This window comes from Erpetoichthys calabaricus, chromosome 2 (assembly GCF_900747795.2).
Source record: "Erpetoichthys calabaricus chromosome 2, fErpCal1.3, whole genome shotgun sequence".
NCBI lineage: Eukaryota > Metazoa > Chordata > Cladistia > Polypteriformes > Polypteridae > Erpetoichthys > Erpetoichthys calabaricus.
In genome coordinates this window covers 111,808,333-111,832,096 of record NC_041395.2, presented here as the reverse complement: position 1 = coordinate 111,832,096, position 23,764 = coordinate 111,808,333, and the positions used below count along the sequence as shown (strand labels likewise).

At 36.2% G+C, this 23,764-nt stretch overlaps 1 protein-coding gene across 3 annotated transcripts in view; it reads right to left on the bottom strand.

Annotated features, from left to right (window-relative positions):
- The window catches only part of LOC114646258 (synaptotagmin-7-like), a 527,399-nt gene that overhangs the window by 17,687 nt on the left and 485,948 nt on the right, over positions 1-23,764 (bottom strand). For all 3 annotated transcript variants that reach the window (XM_051921809.1, XM_028794371.2, XM_051921824.1), the window contains 5 exons: positions 23,490-23,625; positions 6,776-7,046; positions 6,518-6,687; positions 5,255-5,369; positions 4,874-5,073 (listed from right to left, as the gene is read on the bottom strand). In XM_051921809.1, the coding sequence (XP_051777769.1) occupies positions 4,874-5,073; positions 5,255-5,369; positions 6,518-6,687; positions 6,776-7,046; positions 23,490-23,625 (892 nt within the window). The remainder of the gene's footprint in view (positions 1-4,873; positions 5,074-5,254; positions 5,370-6,517; positions 6,688-6,775; positions 7,047-23,489; positions 23,626-23,764) is intronic.

Sequence of the window (23,764 nt, the reverse complement as noted above, 5' to 3'; positions counted from 1 at the left end):
GGGAGGAAAAACAAAAAGTGTTTAAAGAATTGATCCTTTTGATTTTTATTTCATAATTAAAGCTGATTTTATCTTCTCAAAAATATTTTGTTCATGACTTCTCAATATCTGCCTGTTTCCACTCATATTAATGAAAAACATAAGCCCTATGTATTTCCATTACCCACATAAAGCCTCCAGGCTAAAAAATGCCTAGACCTTCATTTATTCACAAGCTGCTAGAGCTTTGTGTGAAAAAGACATTTTAATTAATTCATTAGATCAACTTAATTTTATGAATGCTTATGTACTAAATCACTAAAACACATTTTAAAGGAACAGTCTCAATAGTTTATATGTTAGAGATAAAACAAAATATCAGTGTTACGTATCATTTATACTAAGATGTATCAAAACACCATAGCTCCTACTCATTATTTTTCTGTAAAATGCTCAAATTTTTTTACATCTCCAGTTTTGAAGCATTAGTATTACTGCTCTTCGTGTATACATTATTTATTTTTCTTAAGGCTAGAAAAGGGGCTGAGTAATGTCAGAAAAACTTCAGCCTGTTAAGAAAAAGCTTCATTGATTCCCGACAGAAACACAGCAATAATCAGATGTCGAGTTTTTAAAATGATGTGTAATATCGAAAAACACTTTAAGTTATCTGACCATCCATTGTCAGATTTCTCAAATTGGATACCTTGATAACCTTGTTATCCTATCCATGAAAAATATTAGTGGAATCCAACACATGTTAAATGGAGTTTGTTCAACAAATACAGGGACTGAATGGAATCCACCAGCAACCCAAGAACCTTGTATGTCTGAAGCACCTTCCAGAAGATGCTCCGGGGAGCACTGTCATAAAGCTTCTCTACGTCCACAAAACACATACAGAAGGACCTGGTAAATTCCCATTAACATTTGAATGTCCATGCTTTGATAAGACATGGCTTACAGCTGTACCAGACCCAATCCCAACTAATACTTCTGGCACTGTTTCCTCTGAAAAGCAAATGTCATCCAGTTTGGGAATTTTCTTTAAGTGTACCTATCACCTCTTCACAGTACCCCTAGTTGCTGAAACAGCCTAGGCAATATCCCACCTACCACTCTTGAGTTGTTGAATAGATTCACAGAACCCTTCTCAAGCTATGGAAAAGTTATTCTTCATGAGCCTCTGTGAAAAATATTCTACAGAAAACACCAAAATCTTGGGATGAACTCTTAGTCTCTGACTAAGGTCCTTCTTGTCCATTTACAGAATTTGCAACTCTAGCAGTCATCCTTGGGGGTCAGTGATCTTCTTATAAATTTTTACAGAATTTGCAACTCTAGCAGTCATCCTTGGGGGTCAGTGATCTTCTTATAAATTTAAAAACTAGAGGGCTTTTTCCTATCAGTCAAAATAATTGTTATTTCACAAATTTTTGCATGATTGTGCAAAAGTATAGCGTTATTTCACAATTATGATGTGCTATTTCACAAGAGTACAGTGCTATTTCTATAAAGTATTGAGTTATGTATTGATTGTTACTGCATCTCTTTGCAAATCTAATGTGTTATTTCACACAGATATTGTCTGCTTACTCCTGGTAGCCTCACGTGCATTGTCTGCTCTTTTTGAGAACTAAAATAGCAGTCTGGCTGGTACTTATACAATCTGTAAAATTTTTTGGGATTTTTTCTTGATCGTTACTCAGACTGCGTAAACAAACGGCGCAACTATATATTTTGTGTGTTCCATTTAAGACAGGTATATTTTTTAAACTTGTATGTGGTGTAGTATTTGTTTAGCAGCTTGGCCCATGTATAAGCATGGAGGACTGAGCAAAGCCACATTACTATTCAACACCAACTTATGAGTAAGTGATAGACTATTTGGTAAGGCTTATATCACTATGTTTTAAAATGTTCCATTGAAACTGATCATTTATAAAACCAATAAGGACTTTTCCTAAGTTATGATGCACTTAGCTGTCTACATTTGCAGCTCATCTGTTAAGACTCCTGCTTTGCGAAAACTAGTAAAATCTTTAATATTAAAATATGATTATATTTTTCTCTTTTTCCCTTTTTGCTATTATGAAATTAGAAATAACATCCCTGAAATTTTTTAAAATGCTTACTAAGAAACCGAATATAAATGAAGATGTTTGATAGTAAAGTTTCATTTTATATGAAAATATATGTAAAGTTTTGATTATATCTCTGCCCCTGGTAATCTTCATTGAAAATCAAAATCTGGTTACCCTTTTAGACAGATAGATATGCTTGCACTGGCATTAGTGCAGCTAAGAGAAACATTTAAAATAAGCGCTATTCACACAAACACAAGGCATGATATGAGCCGGCCTCAGCGAAGAGTAATATGTCACTAATCCCTTCCAGAAGAAAATAAGTTGATACATATATGAAGGAAAAGGAAAAAAAAAAGTACTCAAATCAGTAATCACAGTGCATATGCCACATAAACTGCTATGGATTTGCACAGTACCTGGAATGATTAATTTGAAATAAAAAAAATGATCACAGACAATTGTATGTCATCTTTTTTTCTTTTGTGAATTGGAATTTGAAGCAACCTGTGAGAAAAAAACTGGACTGTCAGGGTGGCAGTGCGGCCAAAATGTGGAGGGAAGGAAAAAGAGAAGGTTTGGAAGGTGAATGGGGAGTTGTTTTGTGCATAGGCCATGGTATTGTGGATGGTGTGGCAAGCTGGTTAGTCACACTGTGTAGACTTTGGTTCATCATAGTGAGATCTGAAATGGCAGCTGGTTTGTTTTCATGTCATGTCATATTTTTTCCCATATTATCCTCACTCTATCCGTAGTGGTATAATACATATTTGCTTACAGTTTATCTATGAGTTATGGGGGTATACAAAGATGCCCCTAATACTACACATATTAGGACATAACCTACATCATCTAGTCCTCTCTAACTTGAAGAATTAGATAAAGCTAACAAGACATGGCAATCAACACATAACTGGGTTTAATTTGCTATTTTTATAATTTCTAAATGGATTTAAATGCAAAGAACAAGTCACACCAATACTTACTACTGAATAATATTCTTTCTAACAATGAAATAGTAAATGCCAAATGTAGATAACATCTTTCATGTAACTAGGCATTCAGAAAATATGAAGATTCCACAGCCATCTATTGAACAGGTAACCTTCTCTTAAAAACATAAATATTTGTAGTAACACTGAGGCTGTGCAATTATTTTGCTAATATTATGGTTGCAAAATTAATCTTCGAAAGTCAAAGTTAAAGCATGTTTGATAATAATATAATAAGCTTATAATAATAATAAAATTAGTTTTTTGTTAATAATTAATAAAATAACTAACCACACATTCTCCATACCTGACCATTCCAATAATCAACTGCAATCTATGCAGGTCTTATTTCATAATCATCATCTCATCACCTCAGATCTAACACTAGTAATTTGGTATGTTGTATTTTTTATTTTGGTATTTTGTAATGTGCTATAATTTTCACTCAAGTTAGAAATGTGAAATATGGTATGGTACAATGTACCCATACTGACACAGATGGAAAACTAGTCAATCACAATGCACATTTACTTATGTGCCCTCAAAGGGTCCATTCAAATTATTTCCATCAAACGAACATTCACAAGTTTGGGAGGTGGGTCCTAAAATGTCACACTAACTTAGGATACTGTACCGATAGAATAGGGTCCCTATAGCCGAGAGGCAGCACCCCTTAGCAGTGCTTTACTGTTCCCCTCTACAGTACAGAAATTAAATATAAAAATTCATTAACAAGTTGATAAAATTTTGCAGATTTAGTGAGTAAATCATTCTTGAGTCTCATTTCAGTCTTTAACACTATGGGGATAAATCTTTTTTTATTGTTTCTGCAATACCTCTCTAAATGAGATATAATTTTCTGACAACTGAATATTAATTAAGCATTTATTTAGTAAATAAAGTATTTACCACGTGCAAAAAAATATCACAAACCTCAAAAATCAAAGTGCTGTGTAACCTTTCAGCAGCACAGAGAGAGCCTGATGCCACACACACAGAGGTGTGCCACTTAAAGCTATGAACAGTCTTATCAATGGAGAATTGGATATCTCCTATTGCTCTCCATAATGTTAAACTTCCTTGTAGCTTTGTAACTTTAAAGTCAGTAGTGCGTGGCTCAGTAAGGGCACTTGACCAGCAGCTGCCACAGAAGGAATTCTTCAACTGAAACTGATTTATGTAAAACAATCATTTTTAGCCAGGCACATCTTGTCTTCCTATGGTTCCTGAAAACTCAGTCGTATATTGAAGAAGTACATATCTATTTTATCACTGGCTTTTTGTGAAGCAGCTGTAGGGTGGAGGTGACCATACCCCCCTAATGCATACTGTATATGCATAAAACTTGTAGCCTATAACACCTGGTTAGCCACACCTCATACTATCAGAACGCTTCTCTTAGACTTAACTGGTGGTTATGTAAAGTGGACCTCTGAGGTTTTATAACCACAATGTAAATTTCAGTGTATATAACTACCTAAGGTACCAATAAAACTAACAAAATGAATACAACTTAGACACTGAAGAAATTGAATTTTCATTGATAATGTTATGAATAAGCATGTTAAGTTAATGCAACAATGCACTGATTTTGATAGTGTTTATGCATATTTTTGACATATTTTTAAAATGGAGGTGGCTCCAAAACCAGTGAGACACTGTCCCAGTACTCTTTAGTTCATGGTTAGATTATCTCTGAGATGGAAGGTAATTAAATGAGATTCATTGCATTTCAAGTAATATTGTAAACTTATACTTTTATACAGGAGAAATGTGGTTAACAAACTTAGGCAAAAACAGTGAGTTGTAAATAATTACCTTTCCAATGACATCATTACGGCTGAGTCTGTCCTTGTCCATGACAGTGATGATAATAGTAGTTTCTCGAAGTCGCTCCGTTGGAATGTCAAAGGGAAAGGATTCATTAAAAACTGGATTAAGGCAGCGTTTCATAACCACTGTCTTTTTCTTCTCTACTCGCTTATCCTTGTGCATTAGCCACACTTTGACATAGGGATCTGGGAACAAGTGAAAAAGAGAGGAATTACAAAAAAAAAAGGTAATTCTTAGATGAATACTGCCAAAGCTGAACCCCTGCACGTTTACCTTAATAACTTGGCCTTCACCTATTTAGAAAACATCAAATGACACATTCTTAAGAATCCAATGACCAAAAAAGACAGATAAGGGATTTATTACCTGAGGTGCCTCCAATATCCATGGCTTTGAGGTTTCGTGCTTTAATGATATTCACAGTGATGGTGTTGGCTGTCGGGTTATAGCAAAGAGAAAGTAGCAGCTCCCCTCGACTTCCCTGCAAACCAAATATGAGATTAATAATGGACTGTCAGTACTATAGAAATCAAACTATGAATTGCTAGCTGTGGTATAAAATAGATGTTACCTAATGTATATCTTAAGCGCAAACATAGGCAAATGACTAAAAAAGACAATGTGAAACAATAGTTGGAAAGGTCCAATCTAAAAATAAGTTAACTAATTTATTAAAGACTGATGTATACAAAAATGAATACATAACAGCTAATATCATTCACCATGAAAACTCACTTATTCTAATACAGCGTGATAAGGAAGTGGATACTATCCTAGCAGTGCAGTACACAAAGCACAAGTCGACCAAACCTGTACATCTACTGTATATGGATGTAGTGGGAAACCCGAATACTCAGAGGAAAAAATATAATGACATGAAAAAAAATGTATACTTCATCGATGCAGTCACAAGGCTAGAATTTGAAGTCTGAAATCTAAAACTGTGAGAAAATATACACCATAGTGCTACCATGCCAGCCTAAGGTTACCTTAGTAAAAGCTAAAATGAGCTGTGTGGCGAGTGGTGTAAGTATAGAGCTGAAAAATTCTGGGTGTTATCTGACAGGATCATTGCTCAGCAATATTCTTCCTTAAAGAGGGACATGAGCACTGGCTGAAACAACATATGTTGGCCTGCCAGAGAAATTAGAAATGCCGTTTCAGCAGGTGATATTCCCATTGGATGTGCTGTGTACTCAGGAGGACCTTTTCCCAAGGGTGCTAATAAAAGTGATGAAGGTTTATAGTAATGCCGTTGCTGTATTTAGTCAAATGATTACTGTGATGACATTAAATCTGAGTATGAATTATCAATTGAATGCTAATTACACTGTATTTTCAATACTTTCAAATTTTTGATGTCTATTTGCATGCTGAATTGGATGGGCAGGATTGGTTCTCAGGTTAATACCAGGAAAAAATGAATTTGGGTGAATATGGCTTAGATATAGATCCTTAATTGTTATAATTTATAGCTGGTTATAGGTAAGGCTCTAGCTGATTCATTCTAACAATTACTGGAACCTTACAGTCACTTATCAAAGATCCAGATCAGAGTTGGGGATGAAAAAGCATACTGTTACCAAAACACTATAGTACAAAGTGCTAGAATGTCCTATTTGCACTTACACTGCCATCGCTGCAGGGTTTGAGCTCTTTCCAAAATGTCTGCATGTGGGCCAAGTCCACCTTGTTGAGTGGGATTGAAACCTCCCCAATTGGATCATTTCTACTAAATCGATCATAGTCTAATACTTGTAAATATAGCGTTCTCTGGACAACTTTCTCATATGGAAAACCTAATAAAGAAAAACATGATTAACTTTGATGATGGAAAGAAACAGCAAAGGTTCTAATTCCAATGAACACTTATTCTGAATCACTCACCTTCAAACAGGAAGGTTTCATTCCAGTGTGGGTTTAAGTTCTTTCTTTTCACTTTGGTTTCTAACTTGTGTTTCTTATCAGGCAACAAATAGATTTTGACAAATGGGTCACTGGTTCCGCTAAAGTCTTTTGCTGGCAGTTCCTGAGCTTTAAGGATCTTCACTGTTAGTGTAGACTCATGGAAGTTGTATCCAACACTAAACTGGATACGGCCCAAATTCTCCCGACCAGGCATATCATGTGAGTCATCATCTTCTGATCCTGGTGATAACTATGTAAGTAAGAAAAAAGAGTTTTTAAATACAAATGAATGAGGTACAACAGGGGTATCATGGCATCAGAAGGCGAAGCATTCACTGAAAAAATAAAAAGATTTATCTTTTCAGACTGATCTGATTGATTTCTTAGAGAATGTAACACTGCTGTGTCATTGAAGTAAGAAATTTTTGTAATTTACTCAGATTTTCCTATCACATTTAACACCACAGAAGGCAAGAAGCAACACCTGATCTGAGGTTACTGCAATGTTGCTCAATATGGCTATAGAGTTGCTTGATCCTTTAAGTCACTTACTGCCACTCAATGACATAATTGGTTAACTGCAGGATATTAAAGGAAGCTTGTAAAGTTTTATGATAAGACAGCCAGTGTCTTTATACTGTATTGGTTATGAAATCAATTCAACTAAATGTAAAGATAGTGATTATAAATGCTCATGCAAAAAAGTGTGTCAATAAAAGTATGCTAACATTTATTTGTGCAATAACTCAAAAAAAGTACTTTTTCACATGGCTTCCTTCTAGCGACTGCTTATGTGCATAAGTAGCAGGGTGTTCCCTACCTTAGCTTACCCTCTTCCATTATCTAATCACATTTCTTGATTCCTTCCAGAACATGAAAATTAAAGTACCATAACATAACATAAGATAACATAACATTTCTGTCTACTTAGTCTGCTCACTGCTTGGGTAAAAACTCACTTTTGCTTCCATACTGTGTTATAAAAAGTGCCAGTGTGGGAACACTTATTCTATTTATGAGTTCTCATTGCGCGTGTCATTGGAGGGCTCCTAATGAGAAGGACTGGCAAGGAAGGTTTCCACAACCCATTTTACCTGGGTCTATCAGGTTGTGTTTTTCTAATACTTAAATTAATTCAGTTATGCAAATTTGATTGATCACTTGCTAGTCAAATTGCATATTGATGCTGTACTCTAATCTTGTCTTCTCTGAAAAGCACATTGTAATTTCTAGGCAGGTTTAGGAGTTGGGGCTTAGGTAATTAACTTTTTTATTTAATTTCCTAAATGATTTTCATCTTTAAATTGGATAAACGTTTAAACATTTTTATTCATATTCCTAATTCACACCCTACACCTTTGTTAAAAAACTTTAAATCAGATAGAAGACCTTTCACATTATTATTATTTCCTATTTCAAAATTCCTCTTTTTTAATATTGTTGCCAAGATAGATAAGGCAGCATCATTTTTTTTAACATTTTCAGCAACCTAAAAGTATGTTGTCTCTTTGCTGTAATATTTCCTCTGAGAAGGAAAAGAGTAAAATAAGTTTTCAAAGTATTCAATTAAGATGGTGCCTTGACAATGTTTTTCTTTCCAGTGTATACTTTATTGTGTTTTATGTTTAATTATGTATCTTTCCCTATAGTCACATATTTATTTTTAAATTTGTGTGTGCTCTGATTTTCCATATATGTAAAGATATAATTCTGCTTAACTTGAACCTGTTTTACAATGTCATTAGATATTAGTCACTTTGCTGCATTTACTGAAGGGGTATTCTGGGTCAGAATTTTAAGGGATTTAACTTTAACCACACTCTTAATTTGGTATCAGTCCTTAAAAATAGTTACATAATTTAATACAGCTCTCCCAAAATAAGTAATTAATAACAGGGCTACATTTATATCTTTGAAATTCACACTACAAGTGATGCCATTTTCACTTTTATGTGTGGGAGTTCATCATTAAGTGTCCCTTCTAATAAAGCTCGAATCCTCTCCAGTGTATGAAACATTATATTGATTTTCTCTGAAAAATAAAATACAATCCAGTAATGATTTCTACCACAACAGAACAAATAACGTAAACAAGGTGTAGGAATCCTAATTAAAATAGTGTGTTCTGCTAACCACAAACTTGGTTTCTATTTAACAAACAAGTTGGTATGAAAGCCTGCAGCCACAGAGACTCCAGACACCAAATTGGGTTACCCTGATTTATTATTGTGGGGTGAAATGTGTTATGCAAATGTAGATCCATCCAGCACTATGTCTTTGTTATATCCTGATCTACTGGGCATGCAGGCACCACAAAATAAAAGAAACACAATCAGTTAATTAAAAAATAAAAAAAGACAAGTATATGGCAAAATGGCTTTTGTTGTTTGAGAATAATAGACTCATCTAATTCTAACATCAACTAGTCAATTTAATCTATCCAACATTTTTTCTGGAGCTGTGATTTTCATAGCAATCTCTTATATATATTTCTCTTCTGGTTCGTCCTGCTTCCACTTCAAAACCGGTCCCGCCCACACGCAGTCGACACGGCATTTCTTGATTTCTATTCATCCTCTTCCATGTCATGTACTATACTGGCCTGCTGAGCGTAATACATCTAACAAGTACTCGAGGTGCTGCCACAATGGTAAAGTAGCTTTACCACCTTTGTGGGAGCCACCTGTGTCTTTACAACAGCTTCTTACACAGTAAACATCAGAAGCTAAAAATTATCGTGAACACATTCGAGAATACAACTCTTCTCTAGCATTTGCTTCCATGGGTGCATAGATAACTCAACCTTTTGGCTACGGACCATACTGTTTTAAAATACACAGGCAGATTTATCACCAAATCTCTCCACTATACGCTAACACTGGCCACGGGCCATACTGTTTTAAAATACACGGGCAAATTTATCACCAAATCTCTCCACTATACGCTAACACTTCTACCTCTCCAGGATATGGACAGTTGTATGTTTTTGACACAGCACAAGCTACTTAAGTACGCTTACAAAATAAAGCAATCTCTACATGCAGCGAAAATGTACTTCTCCAGCTAGATTCCATGCTCAGAACCATCAACCCCTTCGCTAAACCATACAAACACATGTATGAAATCACTCAGTCCAATCCAACAGCATTTGTATGAATGGTTTTCAAGGAAAACCCTAGGCAGGATTTATGATGATACAATGCCCCGACATGTCACACCGATGTTGCAGTGATTTTCGCCAGAGAAGATGGCGAAACGCCTGCCGAAGGGACATTTGCATCTATCCCATAGGCAACTCCTGTGAACAGATTTACCCACTTTTATTCCCTTATGGAGACATTGGCCGGCACAAAGATTTACAACATGTTCCTGATAAAAGAACTGCCAAGCGAATAAGGCTTACTCAATGCCAATTTTACGCGTACAGATTAGCAATGATGAATACATTTAGTATTTTGCACTCCAGCGGCAAACTATTCCAACAGTACATAGTAGATGCATATGTTAAAACAGAGGGCGCGTGTCTCAACTATCTCAGATTACATCAACAAGATCTGCGCGTGGAACTATCAGATGCAATGCAAGCAAACGCTGAAAATAACAACGTACGTGTAGGCAAAATGATCATATTACCGTCCTCATTTCAAGGAAGTCCAAGATGCAAGCAACAAAACTATCAGGATGCCATGGCCATAGTATGTAAATTCAGAAAGCCTGATTTATTTATCACTTTCACATGTAATCCTGCTTGGCCGGAAATTCTACATGCACACTGCGTCTTTCAAGAAGTATTTATTTCTTCTTGATTTCTGAATTCCTTTCTCACCGTTTTCCGTTTCCTATTCGTTGGCTATGTTATGAAAAGCCAGACGGTATCCCAGCAGTATCTCGTGCAAGGCAGGAGCCAACCTGGGATAGGACATCTGTCGATCACAGGGACTTTTCATTTACATACATAGTGTTACTCATAGCAGTGTAGTTAAGAGATGCCAATTCACCTAACATGCACATCTCTGGGATGCAAACAACACTGGATCAAGAAGTTAACTTAAGTCCCTGGACCTGTCAAATAGTTCCACTAACAACTATTCAACTTTATTGCACAGAAGTCACATATTTTAATGTAAGTACCTTATATCTCGACTCACTGAACCTTTTGGAAAATAAAGTTAACTTCAGTTGAATGTGATATAGAGTATGTATGAGCACATCATTATGAGAAGTGAATTTTTAAAGAAAATTGCCTTAATAAATGAAAGCAGGGTGGCACGGTGGCGCAGTGGATAGTGCTGCTGCCTCGCAGTAAGGAGACCTGGGTTTACTTCCCAGGTCCTCCCTGCGTGGAGTTTGCATGTTCTCCCCGTGTCTGCATGGGTTTCCTCCGGGTACTCCGGTTTCCTCCCACAGTCCAAAGACATGCAAATTAGGTGCATTGGTGATTCTAAATTGTCCCTAGTGTGTGCTTGGTGTGTGGGTGTGTGTGTGCCCTGCGGTGGGTTGGCGCCCTGCCCGGGGTTTGTTTCCTGCCTTGCGGCTTGTGTTGGCTGGGATTGGCTCCAGCAGACCCCCATGACCCTGTAGTTAGGATATAGTGGGTTGGAAAATGGATGGATGGATAAATGATAACAATTGAATAATAATTGAATTAAAAGGGAGGTTCTGTTCATGGGCCCACAGAAATGAAATGTGTCTTTACATTTGTACTGTTCTCCAAACAGCTGATAATTGTGATGACTTATTACATCTGCCGTAACACTACTTTGATTCAGGCACCTTCTGGCTAAGGGCTGGATTAGCCCAGCTAGGCCATCTCTCCTTGATCGTGGTAATGGATAGGATGAAATTGGAATTGGTTTTATGGAATAGACTTTCCATAAAGTCTGAATGCACGGTGGCCCATCGGTATTTGAATTTTACTACCCATTATTTACCATTTGTTAATCTGATATTCTTTATGTGTTTATATGTATGAGTATATGGTTAACCCCAGGGCCAAGAAAATCAAAGATCTACTTTGTTTTCTGTACAAAGTGCTGAAGCATGTAGAGCTAGATAAAAGAAGGGAGGTGGCAGATGATGAGTAGGGAGAGACTGCATAGCATATCGAGTGTGTCTCATAGATGGTCAGTGAGTGACTGTTTTCAGGGCACTGACTTTAGAAGCTTTAATCTTGTATTTACAATAGTTACAATAATTCTGGGGCCATGTATCAGTAGGACTCATCAAGAAACAACCTAAATAATTTAAATGATTTAGACAAGCAATGTTTACCTTAACAACGCAGACTTTACAGAATGGTTAATAAAGAAAAGTATCCAAAAATACAAACAACTGAATGCCCTGCTGACTAAGCTGGCACATTTATCTGCCTTTCTATGCACTATACTGTCTGCCTCTGTTACCAGCAAATCATTCATAAACTGTTAAGACTGCAGCCATCCTGGCAAAAATAACTGCTGATGGCTCCTGAGAACTTTGTGTCAAAAATGTCCAAATGCTATTAAAGAGCCAATGCTCACTTTCAACCACAACATAGGCTTGAGCTATATCTACTGGGGATACATTTCCTCTAAAGCACCAGGCTCTGGGCATATTTTTCTTTAGCCTGAAAGACATTCTTTATTTTGAATGTTTGTGTCACCAATGTATCTATCTTCTAGATTTCCCTCTCATCACATCTAGAAGGAATCTCAAGACACTGTAATACCAATAAAAGAAAATATGCAGATTAAGAAAACGTGCAAAACAAAAGAACATTTAGTATACAGTTATGTTAAATCAAGTCCCAGTCAATCATTTGTAGTAATTAGCTTAATTCAGAGCAGAGAGGAAACTTAGATCTGATAAAGGTCCATGCTACTGACCTAGTAAAGGGACTAATAAGGAAAACAGAACAGGAGGCCAGTAGGACATTTTAAAAGAGTCTGATTATCTTTTCTTTATTTTGTTTTCTTCTTTGGATCTGGGAATTTACATTTGACAACTTTACGGAGTGCTTGCAGGCTCTGTTTTAAGGATTCTGTTGCACATTTAGCTTAGAGACTACTAAAATGTATGCTTCTTGTACTGTTTTCTTTACATTGCACTTACACAACCATTCTAATGTGATCTGATTTCATTTTTTCCATATATTTGACATAATCCTATTTTTGAATAAACACTCAAAACCATATGGTATTTGATTTCATGAGACTGGATACAGGGTGCTTTCATACAATGTACTGAATTTCGACTCAGATCTGACATTTTATATCTAATCCAAGTTTAACCAGTCAGATTTTTCCCTCAAAGTTATGGCTTAATTACGTAATTTGTGTGAATCTGGAGGACAAAATTTAAATGGTTAGTGGTACAGCAAATAAATAATTATTAAAATAAATTTATAGTGTGATATATACCAGAAAATTAGTTCTAATTCTAAAATGTAGAAAACAAAAGAACATCTGCAGAAAAAAACTTGCAGGGATCCTTGTTTACACTTTACCTACGTCACATCACAGCGCATGTGCATTGACTACATTCCACATAAGCTAAATGTGTATGTGAATGCATGGGCCACATTCAGGCCGTGTAATATAAACACCACAGACACTGGTTCAGAGTTCTTCACCAGTTCCATTTTGGGCATTAAGACATAGAAGCAATAACAGATCAGAGGCAAAGAACAGCCTTCTGTCAGACACAGTGGCAAATGAGCATCCAGGCTGAAAGTGAATTTTTTAAAGAAATGTTCATTGTGCCATTTAAACTACATGTCAATACATTTTATCAGAATTTTAAACACAAACAGTGCATTTGAATTCTATTATAGTTGCTCATTGTATAGCCCAAACAACCTGAGCAACACATGAAAAGCTGATTAAAAATTAAATCAGCATAGCTTTGCCACCTCCATCCTCTCTGGGCTCATCATTGCAATAACTACTGTAGTTTTAGATAGATGAAATGTAAACTGAGAGTAATCTCAGCCTTCTTTATGTTTTATTATCTTATGTAATACGCACCCCCACATGTCAAGAATAAGAAGAAAGAAGACAATGCTTAATGAAAGCAGCCGTGTACCAGATAGGAGTGGCAGAACTGATGACAGATCCAGAAGAAAAGCGGAGGAGTAAGAGAAAGAGAGCAGGAAAGCATGATAGCTTTAAATTAGAGTGAAGGGACAGAGTTTATGCCTCCAGCAAAAATTAATGTGGGGGTGTTCCTCGGCAAAGACGAAACACAATTACAGCATAAATGAATTTGCAGACTGGTCATATAAGCAAAGCTTTTTTGAAGTCTGTGATACCATCAATTTAAATTGTGCTGGATTTAGAAGCATGAGTATACACATGTCATTGGAAGCATTTCACATCAGCAAATTGATTTAACCCAATTCAGGTTAGGTAATATTTGAAGGCCCTGAAGAAGAGGCAGTTTAAGTGTGTTTTCCCCATTTTTTTCTTCTTATGGAGTTGGTGCTAATACAGGCAAATGAAAGTCAGAAAATACAGGGTAGAAAACATGCAGTAGTGTGAGTATAGATTCAAGAATAACAGGAAAGTAAATGCATAATTATTTTAGAGATTACCTAATAGAGGGCACTGGGAAATGAGAAAAGAGAGTCAATGGTACAGAATAAAATGTCAGACACCAGTTAAGACCACTGTTTGATGGACAGGTTTCGGTAGTATCAAACGGACCTGATGTTTTTAAGTTGCTGATTCTGTTTTACAATTCAATTGGAACAAAAGAAACCCTCAGGAAACACAAAACATGCCACTGCCTCACTTGGAAAGTTTAGTAGCAACAGAGAAAAATAGGCAGCATTTATGTGTCTGACAGAAGGCTGTTCTTTGCCTCTGATCTGTTATTGCTTCTAATATGTGTAAGGTTTTGAATATCTCAAGATACAAGTTATTGAAATGCTGATTAGCCTTAGTCAAATACTGTAGTAAGATGATCGAGAAGCATGAAGAAAACAAAGAACATATAACTGATATTATTTCATATTCTGAGAAGACATGCAAGTAAAAATATTTACACTTGACAACAACCTTGAACTTGTCATCTATGAAACGTTTAGTAGAATTCAGCTGCTAGGTAGTGTGCTTATCAAATAACTTATAGTATACTAGTCGTCCCCCGCAGCTCTGCCCACGTAGTAGTGAAACAGGACAGTGAGGAGGGCCCTGCCCGGCTCTCCACTTCTGACATCATGCTTCCCCCTCCCCTCGGCCCGCAGCCTCTGCCTCAGTGGATATATCACTGCCGCAAGCGAACTATGATTCTTAGTGCCGTGAGAAGTCTCAGAATCAACCAGAATGTTCAAGTAAATTATAGAAAAAAAACCCGATCTAAATCCGTTAAGTAATTCTCTCATTCGCTAGCTAAGTGGAGGTAAGGAATGCCCCGAGGCCCTGCCCCTCGGGCCCACTGCGTGTCTCTTGGATTCACGCAAATAAATTGGTACCACAAGTAAACTATGATACTTAGCGCGATGAGAGAAGTAGCAAAATCAGGCAGAATGTTCAAACAAATTATTGAAAAAAACCCAATCTAAATCTGTTAAGTAGTTCTCTTGTGAAAAGCAGACAGACAGACAGACAGACAGACGTCGGATTTTATATATATATATATATATATATATATATATATAGAGAGAGAGAGAGAGAGAGAGAGAGAGAGAGAGAGAGAGAGAGAGAGAGAGAGAGAGAGAGAGATATCAGAGGTCTGACATCCCTTTGGGAGCAGCATACCACTTTGTTGACACATATACACCATATAGAATTATGCATGCTCCCATTTTTAAAATATTTTTAAAGTAAGCAATAGCCTAAATTGCTTATTTATTACTCAGTTTCTTGTATTATGATGAGGCTAGGTTTTCAGCACTAACAAATACTTCAGAGTCCTGTGTTGGTCTTCCTTTGCCTTTGCATTTGCATATTCATATTTTTCATTATTAGGACAGGAAGTTGGTTAGGTGGTAGAACACCATACTGATTATATTCTACTTTAAGCTGACCAAATGTAGCCCAGCTATTACTTTACATAAGCTATATCAACCAATATATACATATATACATATATTTACATAAGCTATATCAACCAATATCTGTATTTTTCTTTAATGGAAAAGATTATGTCATCCTAGAATGCAATGTGGCACAGCTGTCATTTGCATGTAAGTGTCGATGTGTATGAAAAACAGAATTTAAAATTTTCAGTTATTGTCATAAATATTGTTGGGAAAAGCATATATTACAGCCTGTGATTTTCATATAAATGTATTTGTACATAGCCAGATTGTTCATAAAAAGTATTTTAAATTTAGAAGAAATGTAATAGAAAAATTGTATTTTTCATCTCAGCTGAGTGGACCCACATATTACTTGAACACTGCAATCAATACAGCATTCTTCTTCATAGCAGCAGTGTACTCTTTGGCAAGCTGCCTTTTTCAGCAAGGCGATGCTTCATTATACTTAGCTATGAAAGTGTTGTTTCAGAAATATGACTTTGATTTTAGTGTTATTTAGAGGTCTGTGAGATAAGATGGAACATCCTCTTTGAGTGGAGATCCAGCACTGGCTAATATACATTAACTTTGGGGCACAGCAGAGTCAACAAGAGCCAGCATCCCTACACCACACTTTTTAAACCTTTTTGGGTCCATGCCCTGAAAAACTGCAGCCTTTCTGAGGACAAATCAGGATCTGCTCACTGTTATGTGGGTGTAGCTAATAAAGTGATTGCTGAATGTATTTTCTTTATACTCTCAGCTGAAGAGGTTTCCTAGGAAATAAAGCACATAGATGCCATTGTTTATCAAACCACTGTATGTTTCTTATACTGTAGGTACAAAAATAATGAAAACTACCTTATCCCTCATTTCACCATTTAAAGGGGCATTTTTTTGTTGCACCTGTATTAGTATCAGTAGCAGTGCAAAATGTTGCCATAAATCTTCTGTATTAATTAGCAAATACCATCATTCTTTGAGCTTGTTGAAATGAAGTGAAGGCAAACCAACTTATTAGAAAAATGTTTTCACTGAATTCATGACTAAGGCTTGCTGAGGTATTTGACAGCCTAAATGTGTCACTGAATGAACATGAAATTTTCATTTCATATGTTTACTGTTTAAAGCATTTCTTCTAAATCAAGAAAGGCTTTTTCTTAACATGTATTACATATTCTTCAGAACAAAATACAGAAATGTCGCTAATACAGAATATGCTTACAAAATATATGTATTGTTTACAAATGATGAAGACACTGCAGAAACATTAGCTAATCCAAATGGCATGACTAAGTACTCATAATTAAACACTGCAGTGTTGAAAGCAGGTTTCTATTCAAACACCTCTTTGATGTCTATTGGGTTTTAGGCAATTCTGATGTCAAGCTTTCCATTATAAAACAATTTATTCCATTGCCGTAGCCTCAGACACAAACAAGAAGTAAAGCACAAAGCTGAATTTGCTATTTATTTGGAGCTACTTACTCAGCTAGCTACTTACAGTATATGCTCGTAGCTACTTATTCGCTTGCAGCCAGCTATTCATTCTCACAGCTTATGCAAACCAGCTACTCATTCAATGTTCACAGCAAGACAAAAAATCCTGGAATGTATATATTAATTTGCATCATTAATATTGATTCATTCTTTCAAAAATTTGCAAAGTTGGCCTATAGTCCTCTCATATAGGACTATAATGTTTAATGAGCCGTGTAGTGGGTTAAATGGCATTGGGCAATTGGGCCAGTTTTGCAAAAGACAGATGCCTTTGTTAATTTGCAGTTGAGATTTGCCTTTTCCAACACAGGTACATGGGCCAAATTGAAGGGTGAATTTGGCATACTCCCATATCTAATGGATGTGCTTTACTGTGATGTTTAAAGGGCACTGTAAAGGGTTAAATGGTATGGGGCTACTCTGATTTTCACAGGTTTTAGACATGGGAGTGTGCAAACGTTTCCAGTTAATTTGACCCATATACCCGGGTTGGGCAAAACTCAACTGCAATTAAAGAAAGGCATCTCTCTTGTCATAAAACTGTGTAAATTAACATTTGTACCTGTGCAAGTCCAAAATGTGGAATATTGAGGTTTTCAAATAGTGGGTAAGTGTTAATGAAGTAAATTAATAGATATGTTGCAGAGGTTATTTAAATCAATAATATTGAATAAACACTGTAACTGGTTTGCAGAAGCTATGTGAATAAGTACTGTAGCTGCCTGCAGGCAAATAAGTAGCAGTAGGATTGTTTATTTTGGTTTTGGCCTCTTTTTGACTTTGACTTTCACATTGGTTTTGCCCTTTCATTGTCTTGACTCTCGGTTTTGAATGTCCCCCCACCCCAGGTCTTGGCCTACTGCTTATCTGTGACCATGTTCTGTGGCTGCATTATCATTTCCTGGCTTCTTCGTGCTCACAATAATTCTTGGGCACATCATTGTGCCTTGTGGTCAATGAGGTTGTGAAGCCGGACTCCCATTACCCTGAATTTCATTAATCAGTTTGAGTAAGTTATGCTGTACCTTACATTCGAGACTAGACTTGACAAATGACAAATTAACAAATGGAATAATAAAGTGTCCACCTCGACATGCAATTTATCATCTTTATTGTACTCTAGGATACACACTGTTTGATTTTTTGTTTTTTACTTAATTAAACATTTTCCTTGTTAGTTTTGTTTTTTACAATTTGCTCTTACACGTTTTCTTCACAGCTAGTTTACATAGTGTGGTTTCTCACTACTCTTATATATTGGTATACACTATACAAACATGCTGTATTTTGAATATCAAATATTGAGGCCATGAATGCAAGAAAGACATCCAAAGACAGGCAGGTTATGTTAATTGTCTTGTCAAATGGGATATAATGAGTTAATATCCTAGCTGTGGTGGAAAATGTATATTTTGTGCAAAATGTTAGAAGATCCACATAAACATTTCAACTATATAATTGGATGTACAAATTGCGGAATTTCCTGCAAAGAAAAGAGACTGATCTGAAAGAGGTAATTCAGTAAATAAATGTATTGGGCTATGTTTTTCACATCGTCAATGAGCTTTCATTAGAAAACATTATTTAGGTAAAGACAAAGCAGTCGAGCTGAGTCTTCATTACAAGCTTATTTACATTCACCTAGATACTAAGCTGTTATGTAGAATTCTAAAGTATTCCTGTTTTGACAATGCTCATATAAACATCTTTTTCAGTAAAGCATACTGTATGCTAGTTAAACCAGTAACTGGAATATACAAAAAGATACAAAAATTGGCTGTACATGCCTCCAATAATCAGAAAATTAGGAAAAGGGACAAAAATGGAAATCAGGTTAAACATTCCTCTGTCTTATTTTTCAAATTATTTTTGAATACAATCTTGCTATAGAATGCCATGGGGAATTGGACATGCTTTATTACCAACTTGGGCTTGCAGCACCTTTAAATGTCAGCTTTAGACAAACAGCTAATCCCAGGCTCATGCCCAATGATGACCAATTTTGTGAAAGTATCTAATAAACACAGGCTACCGCAGCCTAAGGCCCCTGTGCTCAAGCAATCTGCCAGCCTCAGCCTTACAATTTCTCCTCATTTCTTTGACACATTTTACTTTGAGAAATGTGTGCTTATTTTCTTTTTGTGCAGTTTTATTTTTTTATTTCCATATAGCACATATTAAAGAAGAAAAAACATTTCCTTAACCCCCTGTTCTTTAAATTTCCAAATTTTACACAGGCCAGAGCAGAGCATCACTGCTAATGGTAACTGGAGCAGAAGTTGAAACATAAATCTGCTCTCCAGTACAAACTCCAACAATCATCTCACACTATGAACACATAATAAGAATTGTTAATTTCCAACAGGGCTATCATTTGGATAGGAAAACAGTTTTCCCAGTGTGGGTGGGCAACACTTTTAAGACTCTAAAGCACAGCAGGGGTAACTATTTTTGAGCTGTGAATTCTTGCTCTCAACAAAGTACTTGTAAGTATAATACTAAGCAAGAAAGGAACAGAACTCTCTACAGCTCTTTTCTATAAAGTATGAACGAGGGATGGAATAAAAAAATTGGATTTGTTTACAACTCTGTTCACAACAACTGCCTTATAGTCTTCTAATAAGGTAATTGAGTAACCAATTTTCCAAAGTGCAGTACAAAAACCACAAAGAAACTGCTGCTTATTTTACTCTCTATACAGCTATATTATCCTTTTCAAAGTCTATATTATATTACAAACCTTCTTAGCCTAGTCAGAAACTGTACTTCCATAGAATCCTTCTTGACTCTGGTACACAGATGACCCAAGAGAACTAAGGACATACACAGACCAAAAGAACTTGAAGATTGATGTAAATGTGACTCTCATAGTTTATGACACTCTCATAAATTAGAACAATACACCATAACAAGTTCAGCTATCCTATTCACCTAGATTGTCCAAAATTGCATCATGTCAATATCTGAAGGGCCCTAGAGACCTATAAGTAAAATGTATCAGAGGAAGACTGCCTCACAAAGTCAGGTATTCTCCCAATATGTTTGGTGGCAGCTTCGCTCTGGTATAACTCCTGTTTAGACACCTGAAGGATTGCATGGGATTGTAGTTGTAGTGGTGGGCAATCTTTTTGGGTCTGTTGGTGCCGCTATAGGGAGCTGCTGGGGACAAGCTCCCCTGTCAGGGAGTGGTCCTATCTAACCTATAAGTGCTTTCACAGGAGAATCTTGTTGTACTCTCGGCTCCAGGTTAAAAAAGAATACTTCACCTTCCCCAGTTGAGTCAGAGTCAGCTGTGGAGTTGGGCAAAGCTCACTTGGGAGGTGTGGAGGAGAAAATAAAATGCAAAAAACAAAGAATCATTGGTATTTCTGGAAGAAAAAAAGATAACTATTTAAAAGAGAAGACTTGTAAGGAGGTATTTATTTAATAAAATACTTTATTTTAACATGGAACCATCCTTGTAGTAACTGTGTCAAAGTTACAATACTAAAAGTTTTAGGGTTGTGAGATGCCCTCTGAAGGCCACAACCGGTGTAATTGGTAGGATCCTTGGCCATGTGTTTGGCAGGGATCTGTTCGTTCAGCATTGCAGTAGTCAAAACACTAAGACACAGCTACATAAAAGTTTGCATAATACGAGACTGTTATACCACAAGAATGGGAAGAGAAGTGCAGCAATAAGAATGGAAAACTTTTGGAGAGCAAACAGACTATGGGTATTGCATACCTACTTTGTTGCCTGGAGAAATGTGGGGAAGGATCAAGGCAAAGACATATCAACCTTTAGCCACTTCATAGAAGCTGCCCTAGCACTAGAATCCCAGAAGCCTATGAAAAAACTTGTAATCCCGGGTAACCTTAAATTCTCTCACACCTCCTCATCAGCGTGTTTTGTTTTGAAAATGTGTCGATCAGCACAGGCAGCCTGCTATCCCATCCCCCAATCCCCCAGCTTTAGTCTTTTTATATGGGTGTGAGATGCCTTGAATTGTATTGGGTAAATAATTTATTGTTATTTGGAATACATACATTTCATGTGTGTTCTGTGAACACAACGATCTGTGTAAATGTAGGATGACAGGAAATGCGAGGCAAGAAATGTTGAACACATAATTAGAACAGAAACCTTTATCATGTTCTCCTAATAATTGGCAAAATGCTGACTTGAAGTGTATAATGTGTGAAGACTGAAGTCCAAATATCAAATAAACACTTTCACAAAAGACACAGATATAACAAAAGAAGTGCGCTTCTTTCTAGAATTTAACCAAAGTAAAAGAAATTGGGATAGGGTACGACATACCCATACACATATACATGTCTGCTTGGCTGGCGTAGAGGTAAGAACTATTGTCTCCAAGTCGAGAGGTGGTGGGTTCGATCCCGGGGCTTTCACGCATTAAGTAGTGAGCAGCTATTTATTACTACCATTATAGAATAAAAACATAAATTTGATTTATATTGAGTCTGTAAGAGCCAGTGTAAATTTATGGTACTTGCAAAAGATAGCGTTTTGTTTTATTATTCACTTTTATTCTCTCAGTCACATTCATGCTCCTCCTGATTTAACACTATTAGTTTTCAAATAAAGACATGCTATAACAGAGGTGAACTCAGTATGTTTTTATTCTGTAATAGAAATAATAATAGCCGCTCACTACTGAAAGCAGTTAATGCATGGACACGGAATCAAACCCAAAACCTCTCGACTTGGAGACAGCAGTTCTTGCCTCTGCACCAGCCAAACAGACATTTATATATATATATATATATATATATATATATATATATATATATATATATATATATATATATATATGTGTGTGTGTGTGTGTGTGTGTGTGTGTGTGTCGTACCCTATCCCAACTTGTTTTACTTTGGTTAAATTCTAGAAAAAAACAAACTTGTTTTGTTATATCTGTATCTTTTGTGAAAGTGTTTATTTGATATTTGGACTTCGGTCTTCATATATTATACACTTCATGTCAGCATTTTGCCAATTATTAGGAGAATATGAAAAAGTTTCTGTTCTAGTTATGCGTTCAACATAACATAATTCACAACGTAATTTGTGAATTTCACCTTGGGATTAATAAAGTATCTATCTATCTATCTATCTATCTATCTATCTATCTATCTATCTATCTATCTATCTATCTATCTATCTATCTATCTATCTATCTATCTATCTATCTATCTATCTATCTATCTATCTATCTATCTATCTATCTATCTATCTATCTAACATTTTTTGCCTCTAACTTCCTGTCATCCTACATTTACACAGATCGTTGTAGACACAGAACACACATGAAATGTATGTGTTCCAAATAACAATATATTATTTACCCTGTACAATTCTAGGCACCTGACACCCATATAAACCGACTTGAGCTGGAAGAACTTTGTGTACAACTAAAGCTGCGTCAGTGGGGGGATGGGATAGCAGGTTGAATGCTGATTGACACATATGCAAAACAAAAGACACTGATGAGGAGGTGGAAGGGAATTTAAGGTGGCCCAGCATTACAAGTTTTTTCGTAGGCTTCAGGAATTTTAATGCTAGGAGCTGCTTGAGACAATTATCCGGAGGCTACATGTTACGGTGGCACTGAGTGTGAGTTAGGTACCATTGCAGAACCATACAATCCAGCAAAGAACGTTTGGGACCATCACTGTCTGTCAACAAGGAATTCTGTATATACTCAATCAAACTAAGTCTATCAACCCGTAATTGGGTTAATCTTGTTTTGAGAATTTCAGGTGATGCTTAATCACAAGTATGTAAATCACATAGTGCATTTGTGTGAACTTTCTTTTTGCAGAGTTACAGTACATATGAATTCAATTAGACAAAAATCATCAGTATAGCATCATTTACTTAAACCATAAATACGTAGGCTTGGGAACTTACACATGTACTGCATATGGACCACTTAAATGATTGATAGCTAAGAACAAGTAAGTACCAATATGTATATGTGTAAAAATGCATAAACCTGATTGTCTGTATCTTCTTTTCTCAGTGATCTGCTGGAAAAAAGTCTCTTAAAGTCAGGGCTAACAAGATATACCCTGGAAAAGCTAAATTAACCCACAAAGAAAGTAATGATCTGTATTTCTTCTCAAAATCAGTGTAATAGACCAATTGTCTATCTTAGTTGCAGGATCATCAATAAAATGTTTTCCTACCATTAACATCTCACTGGTGAGAGAATTGACAAGGTCAGAAACGGAAGATCTGGTGTCTGTGCGGCGGTCCAACTCATCCTGGGGCAGCTGTCCCTGCACAGGGGTAGTGTTTACTGCCTTACTGCCTGCGGGTAACCTGCAAGCACAGATAAACATTTCAGTTTCTCACTCCATCTCTTCTTAATTAGGGCACTTCACCTTGTAAGCACAAAAAAAAAGAAATCCAAACATTATAAGTATACCCTGCAGGGCAAAGGTTAAGCAACCCATACAAC